Source organism: Chroicocephalus ridibundus, chromosome 2 (genome assembly GCF_963924245.1).
Source record: "Chroicocephalus ridibundus chromosome 2, bChrRid1.1, whole genome shotgun sequence".
Classification (NCBI taxonomy): domain Eukaryota; kingdom Metazoa; phylum Chordata; class Aves; order Charadriiformes; family Laridae; genus Chroicocephalus; species Chroicocephalus ridibundus.
In genome coordinates, this window is record NC_086285.1 from 23,931,516 (window position 1) to 23,947,435 (window position 15,920).

Below are 15,920 nucleotides of genomic sequence, written 5' to 3' on the forward strand. Positions count from 1 at the left end.
TTAGCTGTTCTATATTGGTATTTTCCTTAGCAGTTCCTTCGTAAGTGTGAGAACAGAATTAATTGCAAAAAAAAAAAAATATATCCCTGCGTGAAATACATATTTATTAACTTTAAATACATGTTTTCTTAACTTTAAGAAAGTATCTGTAAACTTCTTTTTAGAATGAGTTTCAGGGCAGTGATACGGATGGATAGTGTCGAGGAAACTTTGGAAACTTTTAAGTAAATGCTGTCATTTTTAGTGTACCTTGCATTCTCGGTTTAATGTAGCATACATACATGTGTGCATGTATTTGTAACATACAGGAACCCTTCATCTGCTAACTTCATCTGTATCTTCATCTTAGGCGCAACATAATAGAGCATATTTTGTCCTTTCAGAAGTTGATTATTGCTCTTATATATGTACTTTTTCATTTGCTTCCCAGCAGATTTCCCCAGCACATCCTGCTAATGCAGCTTCTGTATATAAGTTTAGCGTCTGTGTGATTTGGTTATTTAGAAATTCCTTCCTCCTGCTTCCCCCATAAACATTGCTTGTACGCAGTACATCACTTTCCAAACATACAGCTGTTTGTTTAAACCACTATAATACTTTAAAATGCTTGCTTAATGCATAGACTAAATCGCCTACAAAATATTCATGTTGCTGCCTGTGCCAAGGAAGCAGCGCGCTGCTGGAATGTTTTCACTTCTACGTATCTGCTTGCTAATGGGAAAGTGGATGTATTTGTCAAACTAAGAATGCCAGCAGCCCTTCGTGATAGTGTTACTTTTTAAAGATGTGTGTTTTGCAGCACAAGTCTTAAGAAACAGGAGAGAAAAAATGAAAGACTCTGAGGGATTCTTGTTCCGTGGGAGAGAGCCTAAGCAGAGTGGTATTTACAGCTATAAATATCTAAAATGGGTTTATGCCAGAGTGTAAGCAAATAACCCCTTTCGGGTGTCAAACAGACAAACTAGTAAATAATATGAGCCTTTGTCAGAGTCCCGTACTCTCTGACCAGGCTCTTCTAGGTAGGCCACACGTGGAAGGTATGATGTTTAATATGCAATGTACTTATCTGAAGATATTTAACGTTACAGGGGATTTTTGATTTACCACAGTGCTACAAAATACACTGAAATCACAATACCAATGTAATTTGCAGTTAGCAAATAGAGCAATGGCAATAACAGTTCAGTCACAACGCCAATGTGTGATAGCTCTTGTTGCTCTCTATAACATGCTCACCAGCCGCTGAGAAGGAATACATGGGTTGAAACCAGCTCAAGCCCATGGCTTTCTTCACATTTGTTTATTTCTGTTGTTAGTTGTTCATTTTTTCTACTCTATGCTGGGCTGAGTCATGTATACACACCCTCCCCATGCTGGTCTGGGAGACATTCTCACTCTTTTAATGAGCTCGAAAGATGTGATCCATTCACAGTAGTCAGTTGATCCACTCAACTGACATAGCCGTTCATCTAAAACAAAGGCCACCCATCTGTGTTGAGATAAAGTCAGCAGCAGCTGTGTCAGTCACTCCCTGCATTATTCCCTGTTGCCCTTGCCCATCTCCTTTCGGCCTTCTTCCATCCTTTATTGGCCAGTCACAGCATTTTAGGTAGAGATTTATCTCTAGAGAGAACAGATGATTCACCGGTTTGTTTGATCAGCCATTTCTGCGGTGGTTCCTTGGTTTTCACATTCTGATTTGTGAACCCCAAGAGTCCTTCAGCAGAGTGCCCACCCCTCCAGGTCCCCCCTAGGCAGGCAATTACACAACCTAAACGAACACGCTTCTCCAAGTCACTTCCACACATTCCCAAAGCCTGGACCACGCACCCCCAGGTTGAAAATCTTTGTGTCCTAGCTACAGCAGTAGTCATGGGACTGACAGGCACCACAGGGAATCGGAGCTGCAAGGTGACCAAGAAATACACAGCTGTGCTCCAGTGCCCTTCCCAGTCATGGGAAGCTGTAAAAGCTGAATGAGCAGCACATCAAAACCCTGGTTGTTGGCGCTTTGTGTTTTCATATAAAATGAGTCTGTAAGAAAGATGAACATCGCAAGTGTAACTATAACTGTACTTTCCAGTTACGATTGTGAATTTGTGGAACAGCCAATAACTTCTGATTTACTTAATTGACTTCCAGTGTAGGGGAATAGAAAGTAATTTTTTAAAATTCACAATTTTAGTCTGATGAGAAATTTGATTTCTCATGCAACCTTAACAGCCCTAAAATTAATCCCCTGCCAAGAATTAAGATCACCACGGCTGTTATGATAATTTACACTGAGGCAAGTTTTGGTTGCTGACTCAGTTGTTCTGCTCTGCATATATATGCAGTCATCACAGCTGAAATATAGACAGTACAGCAGCCTGGTTCAAAAAAACTAATTGAAAAATTAATTGACTTGGATGAAAAGGCTTCTTCTGAGTGAGTGGTATTAGATGAAGGACTAAACAAAGGGTAATGACAAACGGCCACGTGTCAAGCTGGGGATGCTTTACAGTGTTAGGTCGAAGGGAACTGTAGTGGGTCCTATTTTATTTAAAGTCTTCATTTGTTATCTAGAAGACGACCTGGATCATGGGTTAGTTAATTATTTTAGTTATTCCAAGTGAGGAAATATAAACGTCGTTTTGAAGAGAAAAATCTCAAAAAATTGCAACTATAGTAAATATTTTTGGAGGATAAAAAGTTTCAATATAGGCACGTTGGGGGGTGGTTAATCCTAGTTCAATAGTGAGGAGAAAACAGAAGTCACGGCAGCTGGGATGTAGAGATGCTAATGAAAACATGCTTTTTAGGGTCAGGAGGAATCAACATCAACCTCCTACCTCCACCCAGACAGAAATGCCACCTGTGGCTGTAGAGGCTTTTGGGTGTTCAAGAGCAGTTGTGACTCCTGCATAGTGCCCGTGTGAAAGCTCTCACTGCTCCCAATCAAACCCTTCCCTGTCATTGTCACAAGCATCCTATCCTTATGGAGCTGGGAGATTTTACTGCTGCGGTGCTGGTATGCAGTGGTAAGAGGTACCCTAGTCGGGAAGTTATTTGTGATTCAGTTTGGGATTCAGGACTAAGGCAGAAGAAAGGTCTGCCACAACTGTTCTTGTCAAATACTGACCTAAAGCTTGTCTAAGTCAGGAGAGGGACAAGCAGCCTTCCAAAGTGACATTAGGGATGCAGTTACCTGAGGAGGACTCTCGGGCTATGGTTGGGTGGTGCAGCTGAGCTGACCTAATCGCCCGTGGACCAGCAGGGGTGGTCCTGATTCCCTTCTTTTCCTCCGCCACTGTTGCACTTGGCCAGAAGACTTCATGCCTCTCCACCCCCGCACCTGCCCGTTCTGCTGATTTTGGCACCTGGGGCTGTGTTGCTTCAGCAGTTCAGCCTGATAACCGGGCAACAAGCCATTCGTTTTGTTAGGCTGGTGCTGTGCTGGGTTAGTAAACGGAACCGCCACAGTGATGGGTCCAAGGAGCAGCCCGAGAGAAGGAGCAGGAGTCCACAGCCAGGCCACAGAGTCGGGAGAGGAAGGGATGCTCCTGGTTTTGCCCTGGAGGAGCTGAGGAGCAGTGCTGAGCTCCCCATCACGCTGCAGAGCTCTCTGTTGGGGCTGGCTGGCATGGAGGAGTGAGCTCATTGCTGTGTGTAGCTTCAACTATGCTTAATTTTCCTGTCTGCCAGCTGGGGATAACCTCTTCAAGGAACGAAGTGAATATAAATCAACTACTTAGTTATTTGGAAAAAAGAGAACTTGCAAGTGCCTAGATAAAATTTTAATGCAAGAATTTGCCTCTGTACCTGTATTAGCTTACGTCCGTGAAGAACTGAGATGAAAGTGGAAGTCTGCAGTGCAGACTGCAATGGGAATGTAAAGAGTCACTTGAGTTGGCGTTTGTTTGAATTGTTACAGTGGTTTGTTTAAAAAAAAAAAAGACAAACAAGTAAAAATACACTCTTCCAAAGTGACATCTAGGTTTGCTTTCAGGACAGGTTTTGGAAATAAGTAGAGATTAAACCTAAGATTAAAACTACTCGGAAATAAGGAAAAAAAAAAGAGTGCTCATCTCCTCCGTGCCCCATTGCACATACACTGGTTCACTTAAATGTAGAATACATCTGCTTTAAATTTTTTTCATCAGATGCATACTGTTATTAATAGAGTTAGGAAAAAGAAAATGTAACACATCCATTCACAGCTAAGCAAATCCAAGCTTTCCCTTTCTGCCCTCCCCCAGACTAGACCGGTGATGCAGTAGGTATAAAGTTGGCTTAAAATCCCGGCAAGCTGCGCCACGGCTGAGCTTGATGGGGTGTTATCCTCACAGCTGATGTTGCAAAATCAGCTGTGGTCTTGTTTGAGTCAGAGGAGAACTCTAATGCTCAGCAACTGAAAAATATCAGCGCATTAACTTTTCATTCCATATTGATCTCCAAACAGAGTTTCAAAGGACTCTATTAGGAAAAAAAGAGGGTTTAAAGCAGGGATTACTTTTTCATGTCTTGTAAAGAATGCATTATGCGTGTGGCAAGCTAAAGCTTTGAAACTCAACTTCCATCTGCGCTCCATGACAGTATCTTTATATAATTCCATGTCTAAAAGACAAGGTTTGGAAATGAAATTAGTTTGTGTTATGCACAGTTCCTGTAGAGATCAAAGGCAGACCTGTTAATGCAACTATTGCTATTCATGGATTTCATAGCCGTGTGAGTTTCAAGTTAATTATAAATGCTTGTTTAATCACTTAACAATAGGGTATCGGAGTCTCATCTGGGCATTATGCATATAGCTCTCACTTTTTTAATTAAAGCAAATTCCTACCTTTTTTTCCAAGAAATTAATTTTGGTGATAATGCTCTAGGCTCTAGCAGGTCCGAATATGCAAATCCTCTTTTAAATGTTGGACAGTTGTGTGATGAATGTCTTTATTTTATTATTCTTCAACTGCCCCTCCCTCCGCCTTGAGTACGTGGTTGTGTAGTAGCCTGGTTGTCATTGGAGATGGCATAAATTGCTCTAGTTCTTATACTAGAGTTCCTTTTGTGACATTCTATTAAAATTTGTGTGCTTTATCACTATGAAATAATATATTTTGAGATAAACTAATGTATTTATTGTTTTTGTTTCCAAGTGCTTTGTTTAATAGATTTTTAAACCTGAAGAGGCAAGTAGGGCACCTGTCTGACCTTTGTATCACAGACCACTGTGTTTATTTGAATATTGAGGATTGAGTCTAACTATCTAGTTAAGATAAGCCATTTCAGACCCATGGAAATTAAATTTTTGTTCACTAGAGGAACCAGCCATAGTGCCAGCAATGCCTGAGGCTCTTTGCAGTGGCAAGGAATGTTAGATGAGAAACGCAGATGAATCAAACTGTCCTGCAGAGAAGGGCAAAAAAGCCTCAAGTGCCACCTGAGAGCAGCCACCTCCGCAGCCCCAGACCCTGCTTGTCCACTGAGAAGAGATGAGCAAGATGCATTGATCGGGCATCACAGAGGGGCTTCTCTCTGCCAGCAACTCCCCTTGTATCAAATCTCTGCTGTTTCTGAGAAAGAGCAAGGGAGGGGAATAAAAGAAAAACTCAGAAATCACAGTCAGTTGTGCATTTGGGGAAGAAAGTTCCTTCTTGACTTCTGAGGTGTGAGAGTTAATTATAGTCATCACACTGCAAGTGCTCAGAGTGTGCAGAGGACTGTACTGATAGTCTTCCCCATGACCTGCAAAGCAGAGAAGTGTTTAACAAATTCAGATTGCAGTGCTAAAAGAAGCATTGCAGACAAACATTTGGGCTGGCTTCATGAATGTTCTAGAATCAAACATTAATTCTCTGAACTCCAGAATTAAACATTAATTGTAAACCTTAATTAAACAGCTGGAACTAAGATTAAAGCTATTTAAAAAAAAAAAAAAAGAAACCTTCCCATAGTCTGTCAGCATGAGTGAATCTGCCATCTCGTAAGCTGTTCTCTTGTAAGATTGTTCATCTAGTGAGCGGTTCTCTTGTTGCTCCAGCCTTCTCTTTCAGTAACTGAAGAGATGAGATGGAGTTCTTCAGACGGCCGGTCCCAAGGCTGCTCCCCTGTCCCCTTGAAGTCTGCGCCTGAGAGCCAAGCCCTGTTGTGTGGTCCTTACTGGAGTTCTGGCCAGTGCTGTGGGCAGAAGGGAGGATCTTTCTGCTTGATGCCAGGGACTGCAGCAGCCCTGATATAATATCGAGAGTCACTGAACAGGCACCGAGCAGAAGCAGACCTCCCGCACCCCACCCTCTGTGTCATCGGGTGCCCTGCAAATCAGTGGGCAGACCCTCACCCCAGTTGAAACCGTGGTCACCTGTGGTGGAAGGCAAGGCTGTGTAGCACCACTGGTTCTCCTGTAATGTGGACCAGAGCCTGTTCTGAACAGAGGATGTCATCGTCTTTGCTGGGACTCTTCTACAAATGGTGCCTAGTTTGCCATTTGAGGTGGTACTTGTGAACTTACTTTTCAGGGGACAACATCAGTGGAGATCAGAGTCTGTGTGTTTTGGGAGGGATTTTACATACACGTTTCCTTTTTCTTCATACAAACATACTGTGCTACTATTTTGAAGCGTGGTTGTCAGTAGAGCCTTCTTGATGAAGTACGTTAGAAAGATATGACAATACATAAACGCTTGAGTTGGCATCTGTGGCTAGGGGATGGGGAACACTCCTTTTTCTAGGAAAGTGTTTTCTGCTAGATAAATGAAAATCCTATTGTTTGGCTGAGGAGTGACCTTGCACATGGGCAAAAGGTTGAGAGGCAGAAAGGCTTATTCATTTGGCATGTAGGATTCAAAGCCAGGCATGTTGCCAGCAAGCTCAATCAGTGCGGAGGATACAATTTTAAATAAAGGTCATAATGGCATTTTTTAAAATGAGCAGGAAGTTTTCTTTCTCTAATCAAAACCTAGATAATTTAAATATCTCTTTCTTTGGTAATATCCTGACATTGTGCATGGATAGGGGACCCCCAGAGGAAAAGATAAGTGATAACGGCTGCCTGTGTCACCCTGTTCCCAAAAGAGATCATCTGTCCAGCAGACGTCAGTGGGAGTCTGCCTGACAGAGGGGTGTGTGCACAGAAATGAAATTGCAGGATTGGGATCTAAATAAGATTGTGATCTTTGACTTTCAGTCTGTGTCATAACTTTTCTCTGTTTATTTCAGTATTTGAGATCTGACACTGTGCCATCACTCAGATCTCTCAGGAGTTTTCTTTCTATGTAACATTACTGGCTTTTTTTAAAAACAAAACAAAAACAACACAAAAACAAACAAAAAAACAACCCAGAGAACAAAACCCCAAAACCAGTGCTTTTCACTTTTCAGGAGTTTTGTTATAGAAGATAGCAGTGGTGATACCAGTTCTGAAGGAAACCATTCCCAAACTGTGAGTTCGCAGCAACATAAAGAGCAGTTTTGAGTCTAAGAGGGGTTGCAACTGCCAGGTTACTTGTATTTCAGAGGAGGCAGTATGGTTCATAAAGCAGATGGCACAGGAAGGATTGCTCAGAGAAAGTTTAGACTTAGTAAAATCTCAACAATCAGATTAAGAAGACAGATGGGATTCTGGATTGGAATCCTAACATGTAAGGGGTGGGGGGGTTGTCTTTTTTTATTTCACTTTCTCAAATTATAACCTTGGAGGTGCTGGGGTTTTTATACAGCTGACAATAAGTTTAGCACTAGAAAACTGTGAGGGAGTTACACATAAGCAGTTGTTTTCTCTGTAGCTAGTAGTTTTGGTTTCTGCCTGTTTGAAAAACAAGTAAGATGTGATTGCTGAAAGAAGACAAAGGACTCTAACTATAGGAAAGCAGACTTAGGCTAGACTGACTTGCTTGAGCATACACATACAGCATCCTTGATCTCTGTGTGGATTGTGACCCCATATTTGCTGTTTTCCCACTAACATCCTTTTCCCACTTTGCTTTGGGATTCTTGAAGCAGAGTTGCAGGGTTTCCCAGGTGGCTTGCGCTATTTAACATTTGCAAGTGGCCCATTCCTGGCCGCACTTTTAGAGAAGGACACGCAGTCTTTTTGCCCACCCAGACAGGATATCTTTGCCTGTGGTTTATTTTGGACACGAAACAGGAATATAATGGCAGGGCATGTGCTAGTGGTGCAGGTAAATTACTGTGGCTCTACCTGTGCCCACCTGCGTGGTGCTGCGAGCCAACAGGGAAGCACGTGCCAGACAGCCCAGGTCTGAAAGAGTCACACTGGCACCACACTGGTCAGGAGCCAGGTATGTTAGACAGGGCTATCGGCTCAGGCGTAGCCTGTCCTGAATGTGGCTGGCCTGTCTGGGGAGGCGAGGGAGGTCACAGGTGCCCTGGGTGGGTTCATCAGCCCAGGGTCTGTCCCCTCAGCCATCTCCGCTTTGCTCTGCAGCGAGAAAACATCAGCACTGTGCACCTTTACGTCCCCTTCCTTCCTCCAGGACCTCACCAGTAGCACCAGGCAAAGCTCTTTCAGAACTTAGTAACTGAATATTCCCACTGTAGTGAATAATACAAAGCACAACAGTATCAGAAATCTGTGGAAGAATGAAGCATGCTTCTCTTTAGCAGTTCATGTTCTCGGAGTTCATCTTCTGCAGTGCTTTTGGTTCCCTGCCTCCACCGTGTTCCCCACTTACTGCAGATGTCCTTCCTTCTCTGAGTCCATGTGTCTTTAATTCTGTGTGAGCTCCTTGCTGTGGGAGGCTGTGAAACTCAAGAATAATGATTCTGCTTTATCCCCGCTGTTTTGCTGAGAGTACCAACTAAAAAGTTTGCCAGATATTTTAAAGACTCTATTCCTTAGCTAATAATGAGTCTTCTAAGCAGCTTTTTCTAATTAAATACTTCTTTTAGTATACCTAATGCTTTGGTCTAAGACCTCCCTATTAATTTGAGGTCAGACTAATCTTGGATCGCTTGCTGTCCTTATTCTGCTCTCTTCTTTCCCTTCTTCAGTCGTGTTCTTCAAGAAATGCCTGAATATCTCCTAACAATGCTGAAACTTACTGTGTAGCTTTAAGTTTTCATAGTAGTCTCTCTTTATAGATCGTTCTCATCACTCTCACTGTTTGAGAGGAAGTTTTCTTGAACAGTTTCTCTCCGGTTTAAAGCTTGTAATAATTCTGTTGCTGTGGAAATTACTGTTATAATGCAGGTTTAGTGTTCGTGACATCACTGCTGCATTAGATAAGAGGAGAAAGGAGCTGTTGCGTGGGAGAAAGCCCTGAATTAAGCAAGTTGTATACATTTCGCACGTATGTCAGGGAAGATAACACGTAAGAAGGAATTAGGGTTGTTCAGGCTGCTAGGATTTTCTCTATCCTCTCAGGAAAAAAAGCAAGTCTAAATATTAAAAAGGAGGAGGGAAAAAAAAGCCCAGTGTCCCATCTAGGGACTGTGGTTTGGAACAGCAGTTCCAGTCTGTTGCCTTTCAGGACATCAGTCTTCCATCTTGGGTGATAACCTTTGTCATTTCCGTTTGGAAACAGGATTTTGGAATCCCTTATCCTTCCTTATCAGAAAGAGAGAAGGATGCAGACAGAAGCCCTTATATAGCTATAGAGTGAAAGATAAAGGAATTTCTTACAGGAGAATACCGATGGCTAGCTCTCTTGTTTGGGAAGAGAGAGCTGGATTTGGATGTACAGGAAAAATTTTCTTTATCTTCTTTAATTTTTCCTTATTTTCTTTGTCTCTTGATCAATTTTACTAGTAATATCTATTCTAGAATTTTGGGTGTCTATAAGGAATTAGTAGATTTGATACTTCTGTGGTTTTCTTATGCTCTTCCTTGATTAGTATTTAATATTCCAGAGCTCCTCGGTTCCTCTTTATATGTGGTTGTTTTAGAAAAGGCTAAACTTTCAAGTTACTGAAATTGCTAACCACAATGTTCAGCTTGTCCTGTTTCCTTGCTTTTTCTTTAATGCATGACCCATTATTCTTAACCGCATCTGTTCTTCAGCATTCTTTGCTAGGCAATTCAAAGTGGGAAACATTAACAGCACAGCTATCTGGCTTTGGATCTAAGCGTATTGTTCCTGCATATTTTGAAAATAAAAACTTACATTGCTTTTTGCCCTCACATTTGTAAATACATGTACAGTTTGTAAATAGATAAATACATATGCGTTCCTCCTGTGATTAATGTGGCTGCCTTTCACATGCACAAGATTTCACAAGTTGCTTTGGTCAAGGCAAAGTTTCTAAAGACGCATTCTGTATGCACACAGCAGTGCGTGTGGACACTGTTTTTTCAATATACGTTGTTTTCTTTGACTACTAAATGCAAAACTGGGAACAAGTCCAGAATCTTTAATAGCTAGAATGTGTTTCATGCTGATCCCCTCTAAATTGGCATCCTCCATTGCCAAGTTCTAAAGTGAGGGCTGCGATGATGATGAATTTCTTTAATGGGGTTTTAGTTCAGGGCTGCCTGATATTTATATTTTCTGTACTGTAGGATTCAGACAGAAGGTCTCCGCTTATAAAAAGGCCCGCGATCTTTCTGGCTGAAATGCCCTTAGGACAGAGGTGCTGATATTTTTGTATTACATCCTGACATCCTTTTAAAATTTTATATTGTTACAGTATGTTTCTCAGCATACTCCGTTGTGTCATTTCACTATTGCAATTCACAACAGAGATTTTGTTAAGTTCCTTGTTGTTCTTCTTTGTGTTTTGTGTTGCTGGCTCAGGAATTACACCAAGATATGTTCTTAAAATCCTAACACACAGTAGAAGTATAACAGAACTGTCTTGCCGGTGCTGTTCTGCAGAAACTAGTGTATTGTTTTTACATAAACATGAAGAGGAGATCATGCTTTTTTCTGGGCAGCGCGTGGAGAAATGAGTTGCACATGGAGTGTGAGCATCTTGCTTATTAGCGGCTAAATTCCCCTGACACAAAAAGGGAGTTTGCAAAATATCCTCTACTACCTTGGGGGATGGAGTAAGCTGAGGGAGGGGACTTCAAGCAAGAACAACAGAATTTCCAAAGATGAGGGTAAGAACAAGAGAAAGGGTAGAGTGGGAGAGAAGAGGGAGGTAGGTATTCATTTCGGAGAATGAGGGGACTGTAAATGAAAAAAATCCAAGGAGTTGCTTGGTCAAGGCATTGGACCGTCACTGGGTCTTGTCAACACAGGTTTGCATTTAAGTCATAGTTACTGAAGAAAGGCAACAGCTGCTACTTTAGACCATGAGGCAGAGGAACTATTGGAGGGGCAGAAAAATAATCATAGATATAGAGGAATGCTTTCCTGAGGGACTGTCTTGCACAAGCCACTCCACTTTATGTAACAAAAGCCTGGTGACACAATGCATGGTTTAGTCATAGGAGTGCCCCGGAGTGGACAAATATTGTACATCTGGAAACATTTAAACAAGTAATTAGTTTCTGGAAAAATGGCAAGTTACTCAAGGAAAATGTAGTCCATTGTGTTAGCTCCTGACTATATGTCTACTGGATGTATGATTCTCTTGACTGCCCTAACTGTCACTTCTTTGCTTCTCATATCCAGCGGTTGTATGTGGGAAGGGGTAATACGGTGGTGCCGGGGCTGGCAAGCAGATATCACGAGAGGCTGTGACATTTTTGCCCCTTTGGAAAAAGGACCAGTGAACAGGGAGGCAGGGGGGGAAGTGTTCCTCTCCTCCTCACTGCTAGCACTCTGCATCCCACCTGATCGTCCGGTGCTTTGAGGACAAGGACCTGACCCGGTGGGATTTCACTGTCTTGGTTAGACATCATCAGGGGAGTCCTGTGCCAGCTGGGGCAGTCTCTCACATTGGGGTTCAAAATCTCTATAACAGCCTGCTCCGTTGCCCACTTTCTTCCTGGGCTTCCATTACAGCAGATTTCCTCTGTTCCTTTGCTACACAGAAAGGGAAAGGTTTTGGGGAAGGGGTGAGGGAACGCAGCCCGCTTCCAGCCTTTCCCTCTCCTCACTGCTGGTGGACAAGTCTGACTGGAGCCAGTCAGACATAGGTGGAATATAGATGCCTCCATGGCTGAAGTTAGCAGTAGGGCAATAATCCAGGACCTGGTCTGGTTTGTGGCAGAATCTGCAGCGTCTCTAAAGAGTGACTGCCCAAAATGGAGAACTGCAGGCCAGGACAAGAGGTCGTACTTGTCACCATAGTGTCAGAGGTTAGCACTGAGCCCTGTGTCTTTTTGGTCATTGGTGTGCTAGCATGTTCTAACTGCTGCCTCCTGCAGAAGATTTTTGGATGATAATTGCTGTGGTTGTTTGTCATTGCAGAAGTAACGCTGAAGGTCCATGTAAGCGATGCCAGCACACATCAGCCAGTAACTGAAGCCTTCATTGAGATCTTTACCAACCAGATCTCCATTGCATCTGGAACCTCAGGAGCAGATGGCACTGCCTTCCTCAAGTTTCAGTATAAGTTGGGCAATCAGCTGATAGTGACTGCTAGTAAACATGCATATGTGCCAAATTCTGCACCATGGAAACCTGTAAGATTGCCTGGTAAGAGATCTTTATTTTTGTTCTGAGGTAAGATTTTGCATCTAAAGGAAGTTACACAATTTTGTATGATGTGTCTTAATGATTGCAATCCTGGGTGGGAGGAAGAACATCTGTGCGTTTCAAAAAAAGCAAGGTTTCTTCCCCAGTTAAACTGCGGCATCAGGGCTGTGCAGAGATTCACTCTTCTCCTGGCTGTCCTTGATACAGTGCTACATCAGTTTCCAAACAACTGTTGGTGCTCTTACAGCTCCACAGAAAATACAAATCTCTTCCAGATCTTCTTCTGTTATGGGAACTCTGTTTCCAAGTGCTTTGTTTCAGCAGCTGTGATGTACTCATTCGTTTCTCTCCCAAGGTGTAGCAGCAACTGTTGCACTGTAGGCTTTTGTGTACAAAAAAAGTCCTGGCCTTACAGTTTCTTGGCTGTGTCCATAGGACAGTTTTAATCTACAGTTATGTTATCCAGATGTAAGGATTTTTTCTAACTTGATTAGCGTGGTTTGTTTCTTCTGCAGGCAAACAAATATAGCAATAATACTTGCATGTTGGTTTTTTTATCGGAGTGCCTCAAAATTTATGGGAAGTGGGAGACTTTACATTAGTTGCATAGGAGGGGAAACTGAGTCACAAAGACAATTTCAGCATTGCTAAATAGAACAGATTGAGGGTGGCTTTCAACCTTGAGATATAACATCTAGATGATGGTCACATGTGGGGTGCTGCCTTCCCTCTAATCCCGAGTCACAATTAGGGTCCAAATAGTTTGGGAATGGTCCCAGGCTTGTATTATACCCAAATCACAGCTAAAATATCACCTCAGATTTGATAATTCGTCTAGGCCAAAGCCATGCCAGGTTTTAAGTGCACTAATATTTAAATAGTATAAATGATCACAGGGCAATGTTCAGTCCCATGCCTTGGCTCCATTTTATTTATTAATATAAACATAGCCAGAAGGACTGCGTGACTTGCCACAAGGTCAAGCAGCAAATGTATTTTCAGATGGGGGAAGGAACTTGAATCTCTTCAAACCCAGAATTATGCTTTAGGCATTTCAACATGCTGTTTACTTATCTGCATTCGCTTGCTTAAGATAAGATAGGCTGACTTCTTCCACATTTCCTCTACTGTATTCTGCCACTTTTTCCAGCTACTTAATGGAGCCGTAGCGAAGACTAAGCCAGGCTCTTAGCTGCACAGCGAAAGAATAAGAAGCAACTGAAATGAGATGCAGCAAGAAGAGTTTCAAATAAATAAAAGGGAACAATTGTTTACCGCACCAGTAGTCAAAAGACTGGAACAGGTTGCCCAGAAAGGTTGTGAAATCTTCATCTTGAAGATATTCAAAACTCAATTGCACACCTCCCTGCTTGGTTGAAGCTGGTGACCTCCAGAGGTCCCTTCCAACCATAATTGTTCTGTGACTCTTGTTTAGAAATTCCCCTGATTTTTTTTTTATGTTTAAATAAGATGAAGTGCAGCTTCCTCAGCATACTTCGTGTACTTTCTTAAGACACAATCATATATGATTAAAGCATGCAATAACCTTTTCTTGCCTGAACCTTTTCTTGCCTTGTGTCTCGTATCTTTCTGACTCATACCCTAGACCTTTTGAATGCAACCTACTCTTCCATGGCCTGGAGTTTGTTTGGTTAGGTTTTTTGCTTGTTGCCTTTTCTTAAATATTGATTTTCAGGGAAGGGAATTGAACATGGCATTATTGTTTTGGTAAGTCATTGAGGTTTAAAGAGCAGTAATTGTATACAGTTGCCACAAAATCTTTTTTCCACGTCTGAAATGTGAGCTTAATGCAGAAAATAGATTCCTTTCACCTCTGATCTTCCCCCATTGAAACTGGTAGATAGTTTGCCGTTGATTTAATTGGGAGAAGAATCCTTTCTTTTGCTTTCTGTACCTTGAACTTAATCCTTTCTTTGATTAAAGAAACAACAAGTTACAACTTGATACGCCCCATGTAGATTTAGTAGGGTTGTTCTTTGAATTCCTCCTTAAAAGGGACGTGACATAAAAGTTCAGGCCCAAGACACTTAAGCTGTTATTTTTTATATTGACTAAGATGCCTGTAGTCTTTAAAAAACTTTCCAAGAACCGTTTGTATTTAAATGCCCCTCATACTTGTAACCAGCACAGTATAGAAGTTTTGAAAACCATGGAAGTTTTGTTGTTGTTGTTATTTTTAATCTGGTTTGAATGATGGGGAACAGGCAGCATATTTAAATCTTGATTCTGCAGCGTGCAGTCTGGGCACATGTGTACAGCGGGATCCTTATTTCCCAAAAATGCCTTTTAACAGTACTAGTAGTCTCCCCCCACAGAGCAGGTACGCCATTCCGAGCAGCGTTCCACCCACGGTAGTGGTGGAAGCTGAGGTGCCGTCCTGTGTGATGCAGTAAAGGAACTATGGACACATTTACTTCAAATGTGGAAATGATAACCACGAGCAGCGAGTAGCTTTGAGAACTATAAGGTGGTAATGTTTAAAGTGCTGTAAAAGGACTTTGCCAAAGGATCAGGATTTTTCCATGACAGTCAATACGCATTAGTTATAGTTTTACCCTGAAAAACTGTGCAGCCACTGAACTCATGGTATTATTGTAATAGCTTTAAGGAGTAAGCATCAAGGAGTTTTTTGTTCTCATAATTTGGCAGAAATTAACTTTTCTTATATTAACCAAAATAATTACTAGCTCTTTACCACTTAAGCAAGAGGATTATTTATTTACATAGTGATAAGTGGTAGGAGGAAAAGATTAAGATCTCTTTTTCCATTAAACTATTTATCAGCAGAGCCATGGCTCCACTTATTAACAGTTCATTAATTTAACATCACTTGAGTTGTTGAAGTGTTCGTGATGGAAGATGTGCTCGTCTATCTGCTCTTAGCTATGCACAGGTTTTTCTTTGTAAATAATTTGGATGAAAAAAATTTGCGGCTGGTAGTCCATATTTAAGAGGGTGTTTTTGGAGCAGTGTGTGCAATGGAGAGAGGGAAGTGGCTGAGGCAGCGCGGTTCAGAGGAGCTGTGAGGGTCAGTCAAAGCAAACCATGGTATTCACTGTGGTGAGAGGTACTTCTAGGAGCAGAGGATGCTTGTGGTGTTTCTTGGAGAGGAGGGCTCATCTGGAAAGCAGTGACTCTGCAGAAGACGTGTGAGTCATGGCAGATGAACGGTTGAAAATAACCTCCCAATGCAGCACTGCGAGAAAGCAGAATAGTCTGATCCTCAGCTGTAAAATAAAGACTGAGAAGGCGGAGTATAGTATTTCAGAATTTGTCCTTAGTGCGGCCACTCAGGGAAATAGGTGTCCAATTCTGGATCCGCGCTTCAAGAAAAATGTTTAAAAACTGCAGGGTTATATCAGGAGTGGTTAAAAGATT

At 42.0% G+C, this 15,920-nt stretch overlaps 1 protein-coding gene across 2 annotated transcripts in view; it reads left to right on the top strand.

Moving 5' to 3' along the window:
• FAM171A1 (family with sequence similarity 171 member A1) overlaps positions 1 to 15,920 on the top strand; it is a 96,362-nt gene that overhangs the window by 46,643 nt on the left and 33,799 nt on the right. Inside the window, exon 3 of one of the 2 annotated variants that reach the window (XM_063324758.1) lies at positions 12,294 to 12,521. The exons of the other annotated variant lie outside the window; for it this stretch is intronic. Within the exon in view, the coding sequence (XP_063180828.1) occupies positions 12,294 to 12,521 (228 nt within the window). The remainder of the gene's footprint in view (positions 1 to 12,293; positions 12,522 to 15,920) is intronic. 2 annotated transcript variants of the gene reach the window in all.